The sequence below is a fragment of the Sinohyriopsis cumingii genome, unplaced genomic scaffold, assembly GCF_028554795.1.
Source record: "Sinohyriopsis cumingii isolate HCF-2022 unplaced genomic scaffold, ASM2855479v2 utg001176l, whole genome shotgun sequence".
NCBI lineage: Eukaryota > Metazoa > Mollusca > Bivalvia > Unionida > Unionidae > Sinohyriopsis > Sinohyriopsis cumingii.
Genome location: NW_028315968.1, coordinates 3912155 through 3935928, shown reverse-complemented (window position 1 = coordinate 3935928; position 23774 = coordinate 3912155). Strand labels below are relative to the sequence as shown.

Genomic DNA, 23774 nt, shown 5'->3' with positions numbered 1-23774 from the left:
TTCTGATTAAAATGGTTCGATTTCTCCACGTAAAACACGACTAATTTTATTATCTATTTTAATTTAAGTGAGTCTGTTACTATTTTAACGTTGTTTGCTATATCATTAACATCTCTCATCTGAATCATTTCATTCTGTTATATTATTCGTCAATACCTCCTTGTACCACAGTGTAGTATTAAACAGTTCTCAGTGTCTTATTTTACAATTCCAACAATTATATTTACGTTCTAAAAGCTGCAAAATCCTTATCGCTCGTATGTGTTACTGTGTCGATTAAACTAAGGATATGCTTGAACAAACATTGACATGAGAAGATTTTGTAAAGGTAGAAATTCTGGAATTCTATTTCTATTAATGCAGCACACATTAAACCAGTAATATTTAAGGATCGGAAGGTTATTCAAAATTTATTTATTCAAAGATTTATTCAAAATATATTTTTTTTTAAATATCTTATTTATGTGATGTAAATGTGAGCGCAACTAAGATAGCATTCTAAATTTGTTTTTATAAAGACTTTCTTTTATAAAGACTGATTTCCAGTCATGTGCTAGGCTGATCCCAGCATTAAAGCGTGTTCTGGGCTGATCACAGTTCAAATAGAATTGGTGCTAGACTGATCCAAATTCCAGTAAAATCAGTGCTAGGCTGATCCCAACATTCGAGTATATTCTTGTCTGATCCCATCTTCAAGTAAATCTATGCTAGGCTGATCCCAGCATTGTTGTGTATTCTGGGATGATCCCAGCTCAAGGAAAATTGGTGCTAGGCTGGTCTCAGGGTTAACGTGTAATCTGGGCTGATCCCAGCTTCCGTAGACTGTGCTAGGCTGATCCCAGCCCAGAATACATTAGCATGCTAGGATCGGCCTAGCACATAGTATACTTGAGCTGGGATCAGCCCGAAATACACTGTAATGCTGGGATCAGCCTAGCATTGATTGGGAATCAGTAATTTACATTCAGATTCTAGCCAATGAGTAGCCCCCACAGAGAGAGCCAAATATTTTTAAATATTTAAATTAAGCATTGATGTTTTTTTTTTTTTAAGTTATGCGTTTAATGTTGTAGAATATTGGTAATAATGAATAGTGACATGTTTGAGAAAAAGGGAGAGAGTGAGTGAGAGACGAATGCCTATACTCATGTATTTCTTACAATGCATGTATTAAATCGTTTCTTGTACAACTCAGTATGTTTTTTGTTGTACACAAAATGATAATTTATAAAATTATAGTTTAAGTACAACTTGATGATCTTGAGGTATTGTAGATACACATTGCCAGTGTTGCAATGGCAAACCCCAAGAGGTAAGGACGAGTGGTTCCAAACGCACTCCCGGTAGTTGTAAATACTGAGGCAGCGCATGGACAGGGTGACACTTAGGTAAAAGGAGTACCCTTGGAGTGTTTGTAATGTGTAAACTCGACAACTAAACCAACGTCTCTGATCTGAAGCCAAGAGAACTGAAGTTGGGTTGCCGCAACCAGGTTGTCGGTCATTTCCTCATACCGCTAGATTGCATTAAGTGTAAGGACAAACATGGACTTAAAAAGAGCCACACGGATGGTGTTGTGAATGAATCTAGGCAGGACTAGAAAGAGTTTTTGTAGAATACCTTTATCAATGGTAGTCTGGGGCAAATATTTATGAAGTGTTTGCAGAAGCTTTTGAATAAGAAAGGAATTGATTGGGTCAGGGATATTGTTCATTGTCTGTAAATAGCCAATAGCCGAGACATAGGTAGATATGGTAGATACCGCATAGTTTTTTTCAAAAAGATATGAAACGAAAATTATCAAACTGGTACTGTGGATTTTTAAAGTAGTTGAAAAATCCACACAGTGTCTATAACTGCGCCCGTAAGCTTCCATGTAACATAGAGAAAGAGCACGTTTTACCAACATGCACAATTTTATTACGCCCAGTCGGTAATGTGGGTAGTTCCGGGACCTGTACTTACTGCAGTTTCCTCTGCATAAGGTGAGAGCTCTAGGAATCTGTGCACCTTCTTGAATTTGTTGGAGAAGATTCTGATGTACTGTCTCCATGAATGGCAAGGACTCTGCCTCGGATATTGCTGCTGTCACTGAAGTGATGGAAGTTGTCTTCCCCTAGACCTGCATTGTTGTCCATGACAGGGACCACTGGCAGCAATGATTATGCATGCCCTAAGGAATAGCGTGTCGGATTGGTCCGTGCTTTCCTCATGCCACAATTCCTAGAGTCAATCAAGGAGCGAAACACTTTCAGATAACGTATCCAGAGTATTTTGCAAGGCCACCACCGTTCTCGACTGTCAAAATATTTGGATGTGTTGAAGGCACTTCCGGTTGCGCATGGGCGAAACTTTCTGTTGGGAGAACTGTTTGAATACCATAAACACTCTTGCTACTACATTCCCTGAACAAAGGAATTTACGAGATTTCGTTAATCCCGGGATAAAATGATTCCCTATAACAGAAAATTCTTGTCTTATAAGTGACCGTTGATGGAGAGCAAGAGGGTCGACTTGACTGTTACGGTCAGGAAGATCATCAAGATGAGTAGAAAGTCTGTTAGCACGATATGGAAATCGGATCCCAACACAAATCCATTAGACATGTTTGATGCGGAGACTCTAAATGTATTGTCTGTACCTTTGAAAAGCCAGAGAGGTGAAACTCTACATTCATTGACTGTACCTTTGAAAAACCAGAGAAGTGACTGATAGCATGATACTCTATATGATCATGCAATGTTATGTAAGATCATCTAATTTGGTTGGCCCTTTGAGTCTGCTGCCAGTGCCAACTAATAGGAATAGTTCTGCTCATGCCGCCCCCCCCCCCCCGGTGATCCTCCAACAAGCCACATGAAGACAGCAAGTAAGAGGCTAGTAACATGCTGTTGCATAATTCCCTGTCTTCCTATCAATTTCAAAGTACATGTACAGCACCCCTGTCCAAGTGTTAGCCACTGTGTAAGCCTTATAATTTGACATTACGTCATCTTACTACACCAACAATTCCTCCCGTAATGGTCATTATCAGACAAAACCCCATTGCAACACTGGCAATGTGTACTTAAAATAACTCAAGATCATCAAGTTGTACATAAAATAAAATTTAATATATTATCATTTAGTCTATATCCTTTCATGCATGTTGTAGTAGTTAATTTATAACACCTCATGTATACTTCATCTCTCTTTTATCAAATTATTATCATATGCGATGATGTTTTTATCAACCTGAAATTACTGCCGTTATTTGTTGGAGGCATAACTAAAATCAGTATTGGAAACATTGGTGAATTAGCATCGAAATGTATCTGTCTTCCTTAAGGTTAATAGAACTAATTATTTACTTAATTGTTCTGTCTGGTAATATTCCTTGTGCTATCAGATAATCAACTGCTGTATGAAAAAGTCAGAATAATTACTTTTATGCCCTCAAAATGATAATTCAACTAACTCCGTGAGTTGTATTTTGTATTGCATTTTTCAATAGTATACAGTTCTAATTTATTGGTTTCATTTACCATTATTAGTGACAAATTATGTTTTCTTCTTTGGCTTGCGCTTCCGCTCACAGCATTTCTGGAAATTGATTTGCCTGCTGCTTCAAGAATTTAAGAGATTATTTTCTTAGGTGACTCACCCGATATACGTATTAAAAACAAAAGCAGCTATTGGAATGCGTCAGTCTATCAACGTTTACCTAATTCAATTACACCACCTATCAATTAATACATTTTACTGTATCTATTTGTTTTTACCTGTCAATTTGCGAACGTAGTATTTCTCTTTCCTTGCTTCGCTTTAAGCCTTGATTCGCTTCTTTAATTTATCTGTTTCGAAATGCTAATATTCTAATGAACTTTTACTAAGTTCTTTTCCATGTTTGGCTGTATACGACATAGAGAAAGGTAGTAACTGACTTAAACTGATACCAGTATTGTAATGTTTGGGATTAATAAGATTTATTTGAAACGTAGAGACAAACTAATTAGAACTATTGTATAAATTAACAAAAATGTAACAGGGAATATGTGATTCTAATTATTTCATATAGCAAGAACTTGAGTTCAAAGGCATTGACACAAAATATAAATTCAGACTGGGTGTTGCAAATGATTAGTTTTCCATTAGTTGAAATCTGCAGAAAATGGACAAGCTTCACAAACCCAGTATAATCTGTATTTGCAATAGAGTCCGATAAAGTTCCTATTTCCTCATTTGATTTGTTTGATGTAAAGCAACAACGCCAAAACTTAAAATATTAAACAAATGATCTATACAATCAAGTGACAACTGGTTTAGAATTGGTATATTCAGCAAAAGCCAATTCTTGTTCATGTCGTTTTTCGCCCATCTGAATAATATAATTACAGAAGATAGCGGTGGTAAGATTGAAGAAAATTTTCATAATCCTGCTGACGACGAATGTTTATTTTCTGCAACAGGTGGAATATTTGATGAAATTTCTACTGATATTTTATTTAATAAATACTTTGAAACAGCTAAAAAAATCATCCGTACATATAGTTTCATGAATAAATTGAGTTCGTTAAATGTGACTTACCAATAGATGGAGATCAATATAAAGTAACAAAAGCTACTTTCGAAATTAAGAAAGAAAATATCAATGCAAAGTTTAAAATAGTACTACAGATAGAACTAGAGAAAGTGAATAATGACAGTGTGTAGCTTGTAAAGAGAAGAAATCATTTAAAAGCACAAATTAAAATAACTTTATGAGGAAATAGGAATGCCAATACTCAAAGGTAACACTGGACAACAAATTTTTACAAAAGTCATGTTACTGAAATAAAATTAGTCAATTCTTATCAATTTTTATGTGCTGAACACGAATATGACAGTCAAATTGCAAAATTGGCTCTAGTTTTTTTTGTAATCTGCAAGAAATTAATGTTTACATAACGAAATGCATTCCAATAGTAAAAGGTCAACTGTAATAGCCTACCTATAAAAAATCAAGTCATTGACTACATCTTAGATTTCTTCGCCTGTCTCTTGTACAGCTGTTCGGGAGCATCTCTGAGGAGTGTCCAGCAGTAGTCAGCCAGCATTGTAGTGGACCATTTTCCCTGGTATCTTTGTTCCATTGTTGCGATATCTTGATGAAAACGTTCGCCGTGTTCATCACTAACAATACCACAGTTGCTAGGAAAGAAATCCAAATGGGAATGAAGGAAGTGAATCTTTAGAGACATATTGCAGCCAAGTTTCTTATACTTCATCAACATGTCTTCTACTAGTTCCTTATAGTTTTCTGCCCTAACGTTTCCGAGGAAGTTTGTAGAAACTAGGCGAAAAGCATTCCATGCTTGTTTCGCGTCACCTTCCAGCAAGTTGTTGAACCGGTCATCTTTGAAAAGCTCTCGAATCTGAGGACCCACAAAAACTCCCTCTTTAATCTTTGCTTCGCTGAGTCGAGGGAATTTTTCATGCAGGTATCGGAATGCTGGCAAAGTCCGGTCAATGGCTTTCACGAAGTTCTTCATCAAACCTAGTTTGATGTGAAGGGGTGGTAGCAAGATTTTCTGAGCCTCAACCAGAGCTGGGTGTTGGATATTCTTCTCTCCAATGGCTACATTCTGCCTGTGAGTCCATTCCTTCCTCATGTAGTGCATTTCCCTTGCTCGGCTATCCCACTCGCATAAGAAACACATATATTTTGTATATCCTTGCTGCAGTCCCATTAAAAGGGCAACTACCTTCAAATCACCACAGAGGTGCCAGCTGTACTTGTTATACTCAATGGAATTCAGTAGCTGCCTTAAGTTATCGTATGTCTCTTTCATGTGGACAGCATACGCTACTGGAATAGATGGAAGAATGTTTCCATTGTGCAAAAGCACAGCCTTGAGACTCAGTTTCGAAGAGTCCACAAATAGTCTCCATTCTTGTGGGTCATGAGTGATTTTTAAAGCATTCATGAGGCCCTCAATATCGGAACAGAATATCAGATTACTTTCCTTTCTGAAGAAAGGCTCCAATTGCTGGTGGCGCTTTCGATATGCAGTAATTGTGACATCTTCTTCTAGAAGATTCCATTGTTGGAGTCTTGATCCTAGCAATTCTGCCTTGTTCTTTGATAAGTCCGAATCACGAAACAGGTCATTTAGTTCTTCCTGTGTTATTCTGTGTGGGGTTGATGATGCACCACAGTGAAAATCTGGATCACTGCATGCTGATGGACCAGGAGAAGAACAGGTCGACTCACCTTTGTCTTCGTCAGATGAATCAAGAGAATATTCTGCTGGAGGTTCTGGAATAGGAAGTCCCTCACCATGTGGAACTGGTCTCAATGCAGACGGAATGTTTGGGTAGACTATTCTCGACTTCTTTCGCTTCGTTATTCCGCCGGAAAGAGGAGGAACCAAGCAGAAGTAACAGTCATTTAGGTGGTTGCTTGGCTCTCTCCACACCATTGGGACTGCAAACGGCATTGATGACCTTTTGCAATTCAACCACGTGAAAGCTGTGTTGTACATGTAGCACAGCATATATGCGGAGCCCAAGGCTTGTCTTGGTCACCAACCTTGCATCCGAAGTAAAGATGATATGCCTTCTTCACTTGAGAATTGATACTTTTCTTCTGGTTGGCAAATGTCACTTCCCCACAAATATAGCAAAAATTGTCCGCGGTATTAACACACTTTCGAGGCATTACTGTTCTTTATTGTACGTAAATGGATAAAATAATAAGTTTTATGTAACAGTAGCTTGAATTGTCTCGCACAACGTCTAAAATGTTTTAAATGCTGAACCTATCTGATTGGGCTTTATATAGTACACTGCTTACGTCAGCTTCAGCAGCCGCCTGGCATTAGTATAATAGGCCTACACATGTATAGTACACTGCTGACGTCAACTTACTTCAGCAGCCGCATGGCATTAGTATTGCATTGCATCAGAAAATGATGCAATCAACTGTGGATGATGTGAGCATGATGGTATTATGCAATGTTACATCATTATTCCGGATGTTGCTGCAGTCCTACTGGAGAAATTTACACAGTGAAACATAGAAAATGAGGTATATGAATATCTTCAAAACGAGAGCCAATACAAATTTTTCACGGTTATATTCGTGTTCGGCACACCAAAATACTACAGATTAGGGCCTTTTCAAGTCAGTAATGATTTCACTGTTGACCAGTGTAATGATTGATAGCACATACAGTCAACAGTTGGAAACATTATATAAATCTATGATGGTACAGAGTTGGAAGAAATTCTAAATAATGTTACATGAGAATAAAAAATGTAACAAAATGAAAATATTGATTTTAAGAATGAAATTACAAATTTAGAAGATTTACCTTAGAAGGATGCTACATTGAAACAGTCCATTTGTAAGGGTATTACAACACCAGATTGTGCATTTATTTATTTTCCATAGGGCGGGGACTACGTCGTGGAACTTCTAGATGTCTACGGATCCGACTTTGCAGTGTTATTTGTAGCCTCATGCGAATGTGTAGCTGTCTTCTGGGTCTATGGTAAGTTTGCACGACTAGTTTCCATTTTAAATCTTTTACAGAAAAATCAATCAGTGTGTAGTTGAAAACTAAGCTATAAGCTCCAGGCGCTGACGTGGTAGAATTGTCTGTCTAATGACGTACATAGACCCAGACGATAATCTGTAAGAAACTATGAAGCCTCACTTTGGGATTCTGGCGTACACAAGAACTAGATGCATGTCCATATTTGGACGTGTCCTAAGAAACTGATATAAAATGCGTCAATCCACGAACATGTCAGTTCGTTCTTCAGAAACTCATAGAGACTCTGTCTTTACAGGTAATATTGTCGTCTATGTACAATATTTCATACAGTATAAGGATTTTTAGTGTTATTAGGAGTTTTAGTGTTAAGATGTTAATCTAGCATCAGTACTTTGCAACATTGGATTATTTTAATATTTCTGTACTATTCTTTAATATAATGTATTGGAAAGTTTATTTGTTTGAAGAACTTATATTTACTTGTAATTATATTATTGATTATAGTAAAAAGCAACGTTCGTTACCAACTTCATACTCAGTAATAGCTAATTTAGAAATAAAATACTCTTTAGCATTCTAGATTAAATTCAGTAAAATATATTTCAATTACGGTATTAGTCTGAAATATTGAATTTAGATACTTTAGCTATCGTGAATCGATTCGATATTTAATTATCTGTATTATATTCAAAAAGGCAGAAAAGTATAGAATGTATGATGTCGGTAAGTGAAAGAATATCGTAGTTTTATATGTATCTCTTATATCCGTAATTTAAGCTTATGTAGATTGATATTGGAATGTAATTTTATATGTTGAGTATTTCAATAAGCAGTTAGTTCGTCAGAAACTCAAAGAGACTTCTGTCTTTACAGTCGACCCCGTACCTCCGCTTGCCAAAATTCCCCAGATGTAGTCATATCTTCGTTGTCAAAGTGACACCTCTTTCAAGAGGATTGAACTTCGTCTCTCTCTCTCTCTCTCTCTCGGGTCATGGAAACAGCTTGCCTAAGAGTTTATGAGACAATCAGCCTCGTAAAAGCTGATGGATAAAACATTTTTTATAAAAACTGGTGGAGAAACAATTTTTTTTCATAAAAGCTGGTGGAGAATAAAACGAAGTGGAAAACATGAATAAAGGTGTCACTCCTCATAATGATGATTCACGAGAGAGACTCGCACCAAAACCTTTGCGACTAGCAGACTTCGTGTCGCCTATTAATGCAGCCGCCTCGCCTAGATTGAAAACTAAAGCCAGTATCTTAAGCAGACAATTACCGAATAAACTCCTACAGAACGCAAGGTCAGCAGTAGCAGCCCTCAGTGATCTCCGCCAGTTTTAAAGATTCCTAATAGATACATAACATATGTTTGTTTTTTTCTTCAACCAAACTGTACACTACAGACAACTGTTTTGGGCTGCCTTTCCTCCTGACTATTGCGATCTTTAATGATTTTATACTCTTTTTGTTTAGGGATCATACTATAATGATCGTACACGGTGCTCAGTATGAAAATGTTCGCCGCAGAAAGAGGAAAGTCGAACCATACTCTTCAGTCAAATGTTTGTACAGAGCAATCCGTGCATAATCGTTATTCTTAAGTGATCTGAAACCCTAACGCGCAATTTTCAACGATCCCCTTCTCCCCCCCCCCCCCGGAAAATACCCACCGAAACAACACCACCCACCTCCTTCACAAATCCAAACAAGCGAGAAATGAACAAAATACAAGTCCAGAATAGTTTTCTTCCCGCACTGTTGCTATAAGGAGAGGTGACATAACATAACATAATGGTTGTCTCTGGAGTCGAGGAAGACACGTTGTGCGATCTCATTCAACGGTGGACGCGCATGTGGCTCCTGAGTCCAAATTCGAATGCACACAGGCGGTTGCAGGTGAGGCATGGGACACCGGTGGCTGGTGGTATTTGTGATACAGTTCTGTGACGTCTCTCCCGAGTTGCAGCAAGACGCTGGCGGCGGTCATCCTCAAAGGTGGAACAGGCTTTTCGGGTCAGCGCTCGCCAATGGCTTCTGTCTAAGGCAGCGAGCTCGAGCTGGCGGGGTTGGAGGTCTGTCCATTTGATGTTCATCTTGAGGTTGTCTTTGTACCTCTTATGAGGGCGGCCTTGGTTTCGGTTTCCCTGGGCTAGCTCGCCATAGAACAACTGCTTTGGGATTCTGCTTTGATCCATGCGGATGACATGGCCAATCCAACGAAGCTGGGCCTGGATTAGTTTGGCTTCGATGCTTGTTGTGTTGGCTCCGTCAAGGACTTCCTGGTTGGTGATTCGGTCCTGCCACTTGATCCGCATAATGGATCTCAGGGAGCGCTGGTGGAATTGTTCCAACTGACTGATATGTCTTCGGTAGAGTGTCCACCTTTCACAGCCATACAAGAGAGACGTGAGGACAACTGCATTGTACACTTTCATCTTTGTTGACAGGCGTATGTCCTTGTGCTGCAAAACCTTGGTTCGAAGTCGTCCGAGTGCTTGACTGGCTTTTTGGATCCTCGCAGTGATTTCTTTGTCCAGGGAGCTGTCACTAGATATTGTGCTGCCAAGGTATTTAAAACTGTCCACATTCTTCAGCTGCGTGTCGCCAATGGTGATACAGGGTTGTGAGTGGACAGTGGTTGGGGCGGGCTGGAAGAGGACTTCTGTCTTTCCTAGGCTGATTGTGAGTCCACATAAGTTGGAGGCTTCAGAGAATCTGTCCATGATTGCCTGTAGGTGAGTCTCTTCATGGGCCATGAGGGCACAGTCATCTGTAAAGAGTGCTTCAATGATGAGTCTTTCTAGCGTCTTTGTTTTTGCAGTTAGGCGACGGAGATCAAACACTGATCCATCCAGGCAATACCTAATGTAGATGCCAATGTCAAGGTCACGGATGGCATAGAACAGTACCTGTGCGAAGAAGAGGTTGAAGAGTATCGGAACAAGTACACAGTCCTGTTTGCCACCATTAGATATTGGGAATTTCTCAGAGGGTTCACCGTCTGAGAGAATCTCTCCAGTCATGTCAACGTGGAGGAGCCGAATGAGGTTGGTAAACTTCTGAGGACAACCAAGTTTCTCGAGTAATACCCATAGTGCGTCTCTGTTGACTGTATCGAAAACCTTTGTCAGGTCCACGAAGACAGCATACAGATTCATGTTCTGCTCAAGGCACTTCTCTTGGACTTGTCTCACTGCGAAGATCATGTCAACGGTGCTGCGGTCTGGGCGAAAACCACACTGAGACTCGAGTAGGTTATCTTCTAACACTGCCGAAATAAGCCTGTTGAGGATGATGCGAGCAAGTATTTTGCCAGCTATGGGCAGCAGAAAGATGCCTCTGTAGTTACTGCAGTCCACACGTGTGCCTTTATTTTTATAGGCGGTCATGATTGATGCGTTCCTGAGGTCGTTTGGCATCTCTTCTTCCGTCCAGATGCTGATTAGCACATCGTGGAATGCCTCCAGAGTCTGTTCACTGAGAGCCTTGTACACCTCCGCTGGGATACCATCCTTTCCAGGTGCCCTGCCACAGTTAATTTGTTTAATGACCCTCCTCAACTCCTCCATCGTTGGTGGAATATCCAGTTGGTCGTGCGTTGGCTGCTGGGGTATTTGGTCAAGAACAGATTGGCTGACCGATGAGGGCATGTTTATGAGCTGACTAAAGTGTTCTTTCCATCTTTCCTTAATGCCATTCTTGTCCTTTATTAGTGTAATGCCATCTGCAGCGAGCAAGGGCGCAGAGCTGGACTTTACGTGGCTGAAGATTGACCTAATGGCGTTATAGAACTCTTTGGAGTTGTTAGTGTCAGCATAGCTTTGCACTTCATCAGCTTTCTTTTCCCACCAATGGTCATGCATCTTGCGGATTTCCCTCTGAGGCTCAACTTGATAGAATTTGAAGTGTCTTTTTTGTTGATGGAGTTTGTGTCATTCTGCCAGTCCATGAATGCTTTGTTCTTTCTGGCAAGCAGATCTTCAATGGCATCGTTGTTCTCGTCGAACCAGTCTTGATGGATTCGCTTCTTTGGGCCCAGGGTCGCCATAGCTGTTTCTCTCATCGTGTCCCTGAGCTTGTTCCATTTTTCGGAGGCATTTCCACATATAGGTCCGTTTGTTGACAGCTTGTCATCTAGTCTCTTCTGGAAATGAGCTTCGTGGAAGGCTGCTGAAGTTTGACAGTGTTGAAGGCTGTGCGCACAAGTTTACGACGTCTTAGGTGATGAGGGACAATGTGCAGCTGTAGGGTAGTTCGGACAAATCTGTGGTCTGTCCAGCATTCTGCTCCTCGCATGGCCTTGGTGATGAGGACATCCTTGGCATCACGCTGGCGGACTATTACATAGTCGATTAAGTGCCATTGGCGAAATCTGGGTGCATCCAGGTGTTCTTGTGTTTGTTCGCCATTCTGAACATTGAGTTTGTGATTAGGAGGTTAAATTCTACGCATTTGCTGAGTAGAAGCAGGCCGTTGTTGTTATTCTGCCGACACCGTGTTTGCCAAGAACACCTTTCCAGCGACCATAATCACAGCCAACACGGGCGTTGAAGTCCCCCAGTAGTATGATCTTGTCGTCATCTGGAACTGAGCTAAGTACAGAGCTGAGGTCGGTATAGAACTGCTCGTTGGCTTCTGCTGGACTCGATAGGGTAGGGGCGTAGGCACTGATGATTTTTGCATGTCGTTTGTGGCTGAGATGTATTCGCAATTTCATTAGCCTCTCACTGATACCAACAGGCATTTCCGGAAGCTGCTTCAGAAGACATGATTTAATAGCCAGGCCGACTCCATAGATCCTGTCCTCATTTTGGGCTTTTCCTTTCCAGAAGAATGTGTAGCCGCTTGCTAGCTCAGTAACAAAACCCTCCTCTGCGAACCTGATTTCACTCAAGACTGCAATGTCAATATTGTAGCATGAAAGCTCCTTAGCAACTAGAGCTGTTCTCCTGTGTGGTCTTGCTACGTTCTCTTTGTCCATGAGAGTACGGATGTTCCATGCTCCAATAATAAGTTTTTCTTTGATTATTTCGACCGCGGATATGGATGATCTTGCCAGCCGCGGCATGCTGGCCAGATATTTTAGGGCAAGCTTTTTTTAAACCACCTTTTCTAGGCCTCTCCCTATTCAGGGTGAGCAGAGCCGTCCTGAAAAGGTCTGCTCTGTCGCCCCTGGATGCTGCCGAACTGTTCTGCTGCCCTGGGTGCAGAGCAAAACGACCACTTGTCCAAGGGCCGCCTACGTGCAGGTCTCTGACTACAACTCCCTGTGGTCATCTCCACCTGTTGCGTCGCCAGTCGCCCATCACCGTAGGACTTTGGTAGGTGCAGGTAAGGAACAATGAGTGTGATGATGAGAATGAATGATAGGTGCACAACATAACTTGTGCGTGAAGGAGATTAAAGTGAAACAGCCTTTGCACAGAGACGGCCTCACTCTCTCGGCCTTGGTAGTTAGAACTCAGTGGTACGAAGATTCGTCACGGATGGGGACTACTTCGGCTGCATTGGATGGCTATGACGTATTCCGTGCCTTGTCATACCCTGTGCTCTCCACAAAACGTTTGCAGATTCGCCTTCGTGGCCTTTGGATCACTCAGTTGATCTCTTCCGCCCAGTCTTCCGAAGCTGGCTTTGCATGCAATTAAAGGCAAGCTCCTAAGTCACCGAAGGTTTTTGAGGCCCGTCGGCTACCCTCTACCTGGTTTAACCGGCCAGTCGAAGCCGAAACCCGTGGTGTGGCCGCTGCGCATGCTACAGCTACTTGGAACCACAGGTGAGGGCTGTGCGCCTGGTGAGGACCAAAGATGGACAAGCTACTCCCGAAGGAGCACGACGTGCCCATCCACCAGAGGTACTACCCCTCCCAGATCACCCCGAACACCACAGGAGAGGTGAATAAGGTATTAAATACCTGCTATGCAATGGATGGTAATAGGCATGGTAATAGGCATGCGCAACTTAATCTTTCGACCCTTGGTTGCATTCTGCCTTTTCCCAGTAATTACATGCTGCGTTCCTTATCACAGCAAAATTATAATACATATACATAATTGCCACACCCACTTTGCCGTGCAACAGGCATGGCATTGCTCCGGAGCTAGCAGAAGTAAAATAAAAAGGCTTACTCGTGTAGCACGCAAATGTTTCATTTTCATGTACAACTTAACTGCACAAAACGCAATCTTCAAATCATGATAAACCTGCCCAATCACGTAAGGATCGTCTCTATATATTTCAAGTACTATCTGTTTATTCCAAGATTCTTGAAACCTTTCAGGCATCAGGAAATTTTTTGATGACGTGAACTACATGCTTGGAAGACCACCAAGGCCTTCCTGGTATTGGATATTCTGCTGGGTCTTCTGTTCACCTGTCCTTATAGCGGTAAGAATAAAGAGAGAGAGAGAGAGAGAGAGAGAGAGAGAGAGAGAGAGAGAGAGGGATAGAGAACACTAAAATCAACTTTCTTCAAAGTGAAGTGCCTTATTTTTAAGTTTCTTTGTGAAATATGAAGATAACCAAAACTTGCATTAAGTCAGATCTATATAAATATGTCATTTAGGTGTGTACGATTAAAGGTTTGGTTTGATGCTTTATGGTATATCAACATAAGGTTTAAAATGTCGAGGCAATACGAGTAGAGTTTGTTGCCACGAACACTGTACAGTAGCCGACGTGAGGTGATATGATGCTAGGATTCAAACTCGTACCGTTTTGCACGCCAATCTAGTAAGTTAACAATTAAGCCACACAATTCCACGAATTTAATGTTTTCTGTCATTGTTGCATTCTCATTCTCTAAGGATAAAAGAACGGGTTCTTCGTAGGTTTTGGATTATGCGGAGGCATTCTGATTAAAATAATGGGAGATTCTGCATCGAAATACCCACCAAACTGTAATTCGGACCCCAACATGATGATCCTGAGTAACAAAGGGAGCCATATGGGCCGTGTAACGGAAAATTTATAAAAGGAATCTATCTTTATTGGACATTTTTTCAGATACACAGTTGTTTCAGTATAGTCGATACGGTCTAAATGTACACACACATACATACACACACACTCACAAATACGCACGCACGCAACCCCCCCCCCCACGCACAGCCGAAAATATATCTAACGAGTTGAGGAGTGTGAATGAATGTGTACATATTGTAAATAATTGTTTTGTTTCATTTGGTTTTTTAATCAAATCATTTAAATACCTTGATTGACTGTATAGTCTGGGTCTGCAACCACAGTGCCTTCGTACGCTATAATCTGCTTCATTGACTATGTAATATAAATAATTGTATTGAGGCTCACCCTTTTATTTTAGGGACAATATGTGTACTGGTTCTGTTGAAAGTGTATTATGTACTGGACAGACAGGAATCGTCCAGGATGTAAATTGCACACAATTAAAAGCAGTATCTGCTACGTTCAGTTCTAATTGATAGTAAAATATAGCATTATTTGTGATTTTACTCATTCCTTCCTGTGCATATAGTTGAAAGCAGATCCTCGGAAATAAAAAATTACATATCTAATACAGGGAGAGCAAATTCCTAATGCATGAGCTTATTTTGCTTCTATGAAGTCCATCAAATTAAAATCAATAGACCATAAATCAGACAGTTTGTAAACAAATCGATGTAATGAGAATATTATTTTGATCTAGTGAAAAGCCAAATTATTTTAACAGCATATTGGACGAAATTAACATGTGTATAATTTTGTCTTTTAATTGGAATAGCACGAAAATGTCAAGGAGTGGCATGTCAAAGAAGTCAGATCACGCATTTTTTATTCTTCTTTTTTCTTTTCGCAGCTACTGTTCGTATACCGCATGGTTAAATACAGTCCTCCAACTATTACTAAGGAATTGCCGTTCCCCGAGTTCGCCCAGAATATCGGCTGGGCTATCACTGCCTTTGTAATTTGTCCTATCCCACTCACGTTCCTCTTCCAGTTCCTGTTCCGGGCGAAGGGAAACCTACTGCAGGTAATAAGAGTGTCAAATCACCGGGACCGCGCACACATATAAAAACATACACAGACATAGTTTACATCTGTGCCTATTTTTGGAAAAAAAATATTGTAGCTAATATGTTTACAGTCATTGTGTCATCTTTTTATTATTGCTTTAATTATTAAGGCAGCTAAATCTAAAAGCATCTTTTTGGAAAAGGATTATGTTGCATCCTTTAATTATAAAACGATGCGGATATATGTGTGTGTGTGTGTGTGTGTGTGTGTGTGTGTGTGTGTGTGTGTGTGTGTGTGTGTTGTATGTGTGTCTGTTGTGTGTGTGATGGGGTTCCAGGCTCTCAAGTTGTCGACAGCTTTTGTACCCAACCCCATTATGGCAATACACGTTTGTTTTAATCTTCAGTTGATAAATAGATTTCACAATTTTTCCTTTTAGAATTTAGTTTTATGTGCTAATTAACACATGCATCTAATGATTCGACATATTACTAATATATACCATATTTACAGAGGCTGAAAATAATCACAACACCGACGTCAGAGTGGGGACCGAATGACAAATCGAAGAAACACGAGATTCCATTGGATTATATAACAAATGACATCAATCATGGCGTAGATAATCCAATAAAAGTTGTAGATGAAAACGAAACCAATAAATTCTAAATAATCCATGTTATTTCTTGGTGAGTGTGTATGAAGCTATTTCACGGCTGCTTGCACATCAAACATCTTTAAATCAACTTTTTACTCAAAGGAATTTTTGTAAATAATTTCTTTCATATGTATTGTGTTTTTGGTTGTTTTGTATGCATGCTCAGATGAATGGAGGCAAAGTCTCAACTGTTGACGTACCCCAAATTAATCTTGTTGAATTTTATGCAAGAAACATGAATGGTTTTTAATTACGGAAGCAAACATACAAGCAGAAAAATAAAACAACTCGTGAATGAGTCGAATCCTCGTCCTAGTACATTATCAGAGTCTTTGTTACAACCCGAAGAAGACGGGTTCACTTTCGATTTTCATGAAATATACATCATCTTACCGAGAAAAGAGAATGAAATAGTGTTCATCTCTGGCTATCAGATATTAGTGCAATGTTACTGAGTTCCACTTTAAAAAGTCCGAATCGTTGGAAGCCACAGGAAGCTTTGAAGAGGATGACAACCATCGATATCTGTGTTACTTTCATTTCAAATTAAACAATGTTGGTTTATATATATATATATATATATATATATATATATATATATATATATATATATATATTCTGCTGACGATAACATTTTCATACATGCAACTCCCCGAAAAGCTGAATTATGTTCGTTGAGCAATATTATTCTTTGTTAATTATCTGTCATTTGATCCCAGTCTCTAGAATTTGGTCATTTGCATAACACGTCATTGAAAAGGTCACATATGAATTTAGTATTTTTGCCTGTGACGGTATTCTAATTAAGTGCACGTCAGATGTTTTCCAGCAAGGGTATAACGTCCACTGGGGACATAAATGTTACTTTTTGTACGCATATTAAGAGGTATATCCGAGTATAATAATTGTTGATATTTCTTTTCTTTTTTTTCTTGATAAAGGGAGGACTTTGAATTCAACATAAATGCTTCTGAAATAACCAGCTGTAAACTCTCGCCTGGGAGCGTTTCCGTTCAATTGTTTGAACACAAAATTATGTTGCTTCAGGTGAAAAATATCTAAGTAACTCGTTATTTTGTTTTCCTATGACGAATTTTAAAATTTATTTTCCTTGTCGCAGTTTCCATAAGACAGTTCCTAGTCGTTCTTGGTATCTGGCAAACTCAATCACATTCTGTATATTTTCATCAGCTACTTTTGCCGATATTGTATCTTAGGAACATCTATTGGCCCTGAACAGTGTGTTGTTGTTGCTGCTGTGTTTTATCTGTAGAGTACACGAGAGATCCAAAATACATTATTGTATTTGGTTCTATTTGTTCCTCCGTCCTAACCTGCTTTCAGAAAAATGATCGTAATATTTTATCACTTGACTAATATACACGTGTTTATCATTGACTGAATTAGAATTATGTAATTTTGTATTGAATATTTTTTAATTAATTGGTATTTCAAATATATGATAATTAAATTTAAATTGTTCTTACTAGAAACTTCTTGTTGTATAAACTTTTGTCACGCCTTGTACTTTTATATTAAAAAAATTCATCAACTTCAGTATTATTAAAAGTTGTAATATTAACATGCTATTCAAATATATGTCAATCAAAAAGAATCTATATTATTATAGGCACAGATATCCCAATCAGTTCCCACACACATTAAGGTTCGTCATGCTTACTTCTTATGAATAGTATGTGCAGGAGTAAACACTATCCAGGAGAAAACTTTTAAAATAATGAATACAATACTCCGCTTTTGACCAACAAAAAAAAAAAGCATTTGCAGGTGCCCTCTGTAAAACGATAGCCCAGTGAGATCTCCACATGTACAACCAGCTAAGGTACTTTGTGAATATAATGGTTTTGATTACGTAAAATGTAATTTTGAAGTGCTTCACAAACCTATTGTAGTTGCAGAGGTAGCAATTGTCACGTACTTTTAAAAGTGCAATAAATATATCGTTGGTGTCTAATGCTCAATAAATATTTTTGTATGTATGTACCGTCATTGCATCTTGTTGATATATTAAATGCTACCGTATTTACTTTTTATATCACGTTTCCTACTGCAAGCTACACCGTCACAGATCTGACCTCAGATAAGCTGGGTCTGTGCAGTAATCATTAAAACACATGACATAGACCCACTGTTACGGCAGATAGGGATATTTTTCATTTGCAGTTATACTCGACTTGAAAGCGAGTATATCCTGCAGATTCAGGACATTTTACATAAAGTGTCCTTGGGTATTATTGCGTCTTTCTGTAAGAAAGGTGGTAGTGATTCTATCAATACAGTGGTCCCCCTCTTATACGGACACCTCTTCTGCACCGGGAAAATGGCCTTATAAAACGGGTGGCCTTTCCAGATTGGGGGGGGGGGGGTTATATTTGTGAGAAATGTAGGTATATGTGTATATAGCAGGAAAGCTACATACAACTTAAAGCAGTTAATATCTTCATTTAAAACTAGTATTAATTATTAAAACGTTAATCTTGTCTTAAAAATAGTTATTTCAAGGTAACAAATTAATAGTTATATATATATATATATATATATATATATATATATATATATATATATATATATATATATATATATATATATATATATATATATATAAAGCAATTTGCCACCACGGATTGGCTGCGTGAGTCTGTGTCATGTTATGTAATGAAATGATATGTTCAAATATAATGTGATAAAAAAGAAATAACACAAACAAATAGAATATAAAATGTCTAAAAATGCGACTGTAAGTATCGGTTTACAACTGATGTTCTTAAAGTAAGTTGACATATAGAATCTATGTTGGGGTTTGGACCGAGACAAGGAAATCCAAGTCAAGGGTTTATATTATTTGTCTCCCCACGAGGGCAAAACTCGTGGGGAGACTTTTAATATAAACCCGCGACTGGGATTTCCTTATCTCGATCCAAACTCCAACGTAGATTATTTTTCTCACACAATATTTTCCTTTAAGGTAAAAAGAATTCTTCACAAGTGTTCACGTCCAATGTTTTCATGTGGCGCATGAATATAAATATGTTAATGAGAGCTGTGGTGTGACTGTTGCTTCCGAAGTACACAGTTTATACGCGTGAGCAAAGAAAAATAACAACATAAAACGTCGCACGGTAATGATGTATTATCACATTTAATAGATGTATGTTATATGAAATTGACAATAGATAACTAATATTTATTACAAGAAACTGTTTTATTTTCATCAGTTCCAATTTTGAAAAGTTATATTGTAAAAAATAAAACGATATTAGCTACTCAGCTCTAATGTAGTTATACTTAGTACAAGATGTAACGAAGAGTAACATCTTTCTTTAGATTATTCATGGGTAATTAGAGATCTGTGTCTCTATCCTATATAACTGTTCTTTTCTTTGGAGAGGTGAAACTGTGTGTGACATATTTGTGTTGTCCTTAATATTGACTGTAAAATTACCTCCGTGTATAAAACCCTTCAAAAACGGACTCTAACGGATAACCATGTGCTTAACTTTCAAGTTCACGGATTCTTTGAACATTTATTTTCTCTCCTGGAAATATGGCAAGTGCTACAGTAAAATTTGCTTATGGATTAATGTGTTGCCGGATAAATTATTCCTTCTGGCTGGTAAATGCATGATTTGTCATTAAATAGTGTACGTATATTTTTGATTCAACCGGGGCACGATGGTGACGCTTTACAAAATTAAGCATGTTTTATATAACACTTTTATGGCTGTTACTAAGTTTTGCGTAGTTGTTAAGAGAGTTGGGAGGCTATGAAGTGTATCGGTGTATAGTCTATATGTATGGATCATTGTTTTCTGCTATAGTTCATTCACACAGCATTGAGAATTTTATCATATCTGTAGCACAGTAATTTTTTCAGGTCAGCGTCATTAAATGTAGTTACCAGTATATAATTTGTTTCACACAAAGTATTTAAACTACTCAGGTAGCTTTAGCTACATTTAATGACACTGACCTAAAAATGTACTGACCCAGGCCTGCATATAGTATAAAACTGACCATGCTGTGTGGAACGAAATAGCATAATACCAAAAAGAACGACATCGTGTGCGTTTGTGTCTTTGTCTCTCTCGAAATGTTTTTTTATGGTGTGTTCTCAAAGATGGATTTACCTTAAGTTACCATGTTTTTGTTATAGATTAGTTGCTGTTTTTGTTGTATGGATTTTATTACAACTACGTCAGGCAGAGCATAAGACAACATGGGTTTCTTTTTTTAGAAGTAGTTCTGAGCGCGTGGACACCTTGACTGAGACGACTGGTCTGAGATGGCTAGACTGAGATAATAAAAGTAAGGTTAGCAAAACAGCTAGATTTATCTGTCGCATGGGTGAGAAAGTAATATAACTGCTGGTTGAGATAACCAATGACAACTGCTAACCGAAAATGGCACTTGCGATGTCACGATAACAACGGTAACTACTCAATTTAACTAAAATTCCATTTAAACTACTATTTCTTGTCTGACCAGTCAGGTGGCCTAAGTGGATATAGCGTGCGCCTCGGATGAGGGAGGTCGAGGATTCCAACGACGGCGGAATCAAACCAAGGACTTGTAACAATGATACTAGCATATTGCATCGTTTTGCGCTCAGCATTAAGATGTTAGTGTTAGGACTAGTCGGCCTGATATCCGGATAATGTGACAGGGTTGGACATGATACCATAGCACTAGATATCACTATAAACTGCCACACTGCAGAAGTCGTAGCGATAGGACTCATTTTGTTAAAGCTATATTAATAATGCAACACACACACACACACACAAACACATTCATGTTGGATAAGTGTTAAATGTGACTTGTTTAATAACTTAACATATATTTAATGATTTTACCGTATATGCTAGTTAATAAGTCGAGTCCCACTACAAGCTGCACAGACCTAGATCATTCCGTACTATAATATACCATCTGATTAGGATATATGCAGCTTTTGTTATGATCAATCAGTAAAACCAGCAGTAGAGACCCCGATCTTCTAGTTCATTATGCGACAGCAGATTAATGGCAATGATTTTTTTTGCAGTTAGTTTTTATTTAAAGATGAGTATTAAGGATGCTGCGCAAGCTTTACTTCCTAAATGTTGAGAAATAAATTATTAGTTCTTATTACTTTAAAGACGGAGATGAAATTATTTGGATGTATATGGTATAACTTTTCAAAGTCATTAAAGCGCCAATATTCTTATGACATTTTATCAAAAGGTGTTGATCTATGTAGTATTTATAGCATATCAATCAATGCATAAAAATAACAATGCAACTGCATATAAATAAAACATTGTTATACAATTTTAGGGATATATTCGTGATTAGTTCTTTTAGAAATCCTCTCTGAATCAAGCTTCAAAATGTCGTATACCTGTATAATAAGAGCTATGCAATGATTTTTGTAAAATAAAAAAGTGAAGTAAAACTAAGGTTTTCTTTCAGTATGCGTTGGTAGTGTTCATAGGCAACGAAAATCAAAGGCATGGAGAGACTGTATATTACATACCGTATACTGATGCAGGAGAGCTGAAAACTTCGTTATAGATCGGAATGTTTTTAAAAATATTATTCATCATGGAAAAGCGTATTGCAAACAAATATGTTGTGCACCAAGAAATGTTTGTTAATGTGCATAGTTATGAAAGTTAAAGTTAAGGTGAATGACGTACTGCGAGTAAATATCTAAACTTAATGTGCTGATCTACCAGTAGTCTCGAATGTTTCGACGTGCTATTCTTGATGTATCACAATGATATTATCTAGATTCTTTTTGAATGAATTCACAATAATCCGTAAGTAATATATTAGTAGAAAAGTCAATGAGCACTTTGTAATTCTATTGACTAATTTAAATAAATAAGTAATATCAAATTATGAATAAGTACAAGTGAATGACTGATATTAAGAGAGGAATAGGAATAAATGATTCTTATTTCTTCGTTCGTAACTACATCCGCAATACATCTCTTATTGATTTATGTTGCAATACACACGCATCAGACATATGTTACAATGTAACTCAATCATCCCATTGGAAGATTACCTCAAACTGTAAACAAGTTCACTTTCTAGAACCTTATAAGTTAATATTCAAGGTTGGGCCTATAATTTAAACCCAAGTAAACAACCTTTTTGTATCTTACAAACGATCATTATCTTAAAATATAATCGACAATGATGGATAAAATTAGTGATATGATATGTTGTTTACAAATGATCACTACAATATATTCATGGACAGAAAGTTAAACAGATAATATAGACATTCATAACACATACCCTCATAAAGAAAAATAAATTTATACAATAAAGATTTGTTCTACATGTAAGCAAAACATACACATGTTATTGTCATTAAAAATTACAGAGATATATGATATGAGTGATACAAAATATTTACAAAATAAAGCAATATAGTAATAATCTTCACGTGATAATTGTATTTGCAATCAGATGTTCCTAATGTCAATGTTTTATTCCTGCACCATCAAGCTCCATATCCGCAATATCTGATACTTGTTATCCATTCTTTTCCATTTCTTTACTGAAAACAAGGGGTTGTGATCATAAATGCAATAATCGGAATAGGAGTTAAACAAATACACAATTCAAACGTTCCAAAGCCATTATCAAAGTCAGCTAAACATTCCTTCTTGGTCGTGGAATTTCTCTAGTGCTTGTTTAGCTTTTAAAGAAATAGCACACCGGATGATTCACAAAATTTTGTCTTCATGAATCAACATACATTTTAAATGATTGGTTGCAATTCGGAGCTGAAATACCCTGTGCACTCATTAGTATGGCCCTTCATTTATAAAAGGGCTCCTTCATTTGCCAGACCAATGAAAGTTTGTGTACATAATCAACAGGTTGACCAGGGTTCATCAATAATGGGAAAATTAAGCAGAATCTACGAAAATATCCAGTCATACCTCAAGATCGCTTAAGTTGCTTTTCACTGATAGGTACTGGGGTCTAAGAGATAACCGTGACCTTACCTTTTAAAAGTTCAATTTGACCGAGACCTTGAATATATACTGAAAATATAACACAAAAACGGCAAAACTCACTTTACCTACACTAATTGTCAAATTTACATCACTGTACTCAGGATCAAAGAATTTCCAAACTGTTTCCAATAGATTTTTCCAGGTTTCATTGTAGAGGATGAAGATATCGATGTAAGCGCCACAGTTATCAACGCAGATGTATCGTGCTCATCAAACGCTGGAAGATTGAATTTTTGATAACAACTGTCATCACTCTGTATTGAAAAAGTCCATCTGGAGTTATAAATGCCGAAATTCCATTTGCTCTTTTCCTGAATGGAATTTGTCAGAATCCTTTCGAAAGGTATCATGGTGGCATATGTCACATTTTCATTATCGTCAACGCCGTCATCAATTCCTAGCAATGGAAATGAATCTGTTGACATTTTTACAGTTAGTAAACATTAGGGAATGTATTATCTAGTTTCGGCACAAAAGTTCACCGAGAACTCCAGCTACATTTACTTAGTTCAATAAAACAATTCTTCATCAACTATTGAATTTTTTTAATGAAATATCCCGGATTGAGAACATTCTTCCCGT

At 38.0% G+C, this 23774-nt stretch overlaps 1 protein-coding gene across 1 annotated transcript in view; it reads left to right on the top strand.

The window, feature by feature from the left end:
- LOC149772791 (sodium- and chloride-dependent neutral and basic amino acid transporter B(0+)-like) overlaps nucleotides 1-16169 on the top strand; it is a 41814-nt gene extending 25645 nt beyond the window's left edge. Inside the window, exons 12-15 of the mRNA XM_089947277.1 lie at nucleotides 7415-7514; nucleotides 13801-13907; nucleotides 15337-15510; nucleotides 16008-16169. Of these exons, the coding sequence (XP_089803403.1) occupies nucleotides 7415-7514; nucleotides 13801-13907; nucleotides 15337-15510; nucleotides 16008-16163 (537 nt within the window). The 3' untranslated portion in view covers nucleotides 16164-16169. The remainder of the gene's footprint in view (nucleotides 1-7414; nucleotides 7515-13800; nucleotides 13908-15336; nucleotides 15511-16007) is intronic.
- Nucleotides 16170-23774: the final 7605 nt, after the last annotated feature.